Here is a 2,294-nt window from a genome sequence, read left to right on the forward strand (position 1 = left end):
GGAAAGTATAAGAGGTGCTAGATCTCTGACAGTGATCAAACTGGCCTTTTTAAAAAGGGTTCAGGGAGCTGTGCATACTAGTGTTTAAGGGAACCTAAAGCTTAAGAGAAATCAAGCTAAAGGAAATAAATCAGAGAATCTGGAAGAAACACTCTCTCCTTTTAAGCTACATGAGAACTTTAAGGGAATCTGTGGCATCCAGGTGTTTGTTCCAGAAGCTTGCCTTCCCTGAGCCTTTGGTATGAGACAGTAAGGAGCTGGACTCTATTTCACAGGTGGGAGATGGTGACAAATAGTGTAAGAGACACACGCCTTTTTTTTATCTGATGAAAATGTGGTAGGTTTTTAAAGTTATTTTTTTAAAGCCACTCCCAAAGATTTCTCAGAACAGGATTTTGCAAACAACATTCTACAAAGTGTTTTCATAGATTAAGGATCTACGTTGGGTGCTGTGTGGCTCAAGTGGTCCATTGAGGGATATTGTTAGTGCTTGCTGACCTTTTGGTTTTTGGGAATAGGTATGCCAAAATGTTTCTAGAAAATTTGTAAGTTTTCACTTTTTAAATATACATGCACAAATATAAAGTAACATACAAATTAAACAAATATGCTTCTTGGAATATTTATACAAAGCTCTGCCCTTCAAAGTAGTCATCTCAAGAGACAATATGTGGTATTCTCATGTCACTGCTACTGACACAAATATTTTTTGAATTCTTTTTGTAGAATTACCTTTAGAGTCGTAAATGAGCTCCACAAGAAAGAGCAGCTTTAATCTGACATGGCCGCGTCTCACCTGATAGCCTAAGTGGATATCTTAAACTGGATCAACTTGTGCATTTGAATTTCAGGTCATTCCTGAGTGATCTCTACAGGATTTGTGACTGACCTGGGTGAAGAGCTGGTCATAGCCTTCCCCCATTTTCTTCAAGTGAGAAGATGAGGGAAATGATTGGCCTGGAGCTACTTTATCTTAAGCCAATGTGGATAGTTTGCAAGTTGTTCAGAAGTAGCTACCCTACTTTCCTGAATGAGTATCCACCCAGAGCTGCCCCCCAAGGGAGTACACAAGCTCACGCTTTACAGGATCCATTTCTGGAGCCCTCCTGCTGTGGAACCAGAGAGTCGAGAATGGCGATATTTTAGAATTGAAAGGGATCCTAGAAATCACACCTGCCCCCTCGTTTTTAGGATTACTCACTCCAGTGCCTGAAATGGGGTGAGATGGTCCCTACTGCCCCAACTTGGAATTCAGAATGCCTTTTCTATAGAAATGATATAATGAATAGTGATTACAAGTGGTTGATGGAGACTCCAGCTCCATTTCTAGGTCACAAGCTTTTGTGGGCTAGCCTAGGAACCTACTGCCTTTGATGGCATATTGGTGGGGAAAAATTATTCCAAGGTTTACAAACCATGTTATATGTCATGAAGTCTTAAGTCGTAAAGGAAATGAGAATGGCAGTGTAAGTTCTGTATATGGGCTAAAAGGTAAATCAAAATATATTATCATAATTTCTCTTATGCTGATATTTACTTTTTTGTCGTGAGTGATTGTGCTAACTCCTGTTTTGTGTAAGTCTTCAGAATTTTATAGAAGCGTTATACCTTCAGAAGAATTGTCCTTGAACTTCCTTTCTAAACTAATTTGTTCATATAATGTCACTATTTCTTAACGTTACCTTTGGTTATGATAAATCCTTCTTCTGGATCAGCTTTTGTGATGAGATTCAAAAGAAAATATGTGCTTAATTAAAATAATTCACTTTTTTATGTTTCCAGGGAGCTCAAGGTTTGAGAGGCATCACCGGCATAGTTGGGGACAAAGGGGAAAAAGTAAGATGATGATGACAATGACATAATGTCAATGTTTAAAATTTTGGCCATTTAAAAATAACTTCTTCAGCAATATGACTTTTTATTTGCTTCGTAGATGTGTGGTTAGGTTCTTACATTTCTGTTGTAAGTACAGATGGTAGGAATGAGTGGTACACATGATACTTATCATGTATTATATACTTTAAATTATCTTGAGTAAATTAGAGTAAGTGGATTGCTATCTCTTATATTTTTATCATTATTGATAGTTAGCACTGATAACACTGCCACAGTGCCTGGGAAGACAGGGGAAGGCAGGAAGGGAGAGATGAGAGAAGGCAGGACACCCCCAGGGACACTAGGGCCAATCTATAGGCTCCAGAAATACAAAAAGCATCTTTGCCCACTACCACTTCTGACCCTGGCCTTGTTCTCTTTAGAGCCTTGATAGATAGCTAATTTGTGTCATTTCCACA

At 38.6% G+C, this 2,294-nt stretch overlaps 1 protein-coding gene across 1 annotated transcript in view; it reads left to right on the forward strand.

Annotated features, from left to right (window-relative positions):
• The window catches only part of COL9A1 (collagen, type IX, alpha 1), a 126,069-nt gene that overhangs the window by 51,420 nt on the left and 72,355 nt on the right, over positions 1-2,294 (forward strand). Inside the window, exon 18 of the mRNA XM_012646511.1 lies at positions 1,783-1,836. Within this exon, the coding sequence (XP_012501965.1) occupies positions 1,783-1,836 (54 nt within the window). The remainder of the gene's footprint in view (positions 1-1,782; positions 1,837-2,294) is intronic.

Source organism: Propithecus coquereli, unplaced genomic scaffold (genome assembly GCF_000956105.1).
Source record: "Propithecus coquereli isolate 6110/MARCELLA unplaced genomic scaffold, Pcoq_1.0 Scaffold244, whole genome shotgun sequence".
Taxonomy (NCBI): domain Eukaryota; kingdom Metazoa; phylum Chordata; class Mammalia; order Primates; family Indriidae; genus Propithecus; species Propithecus coquereli.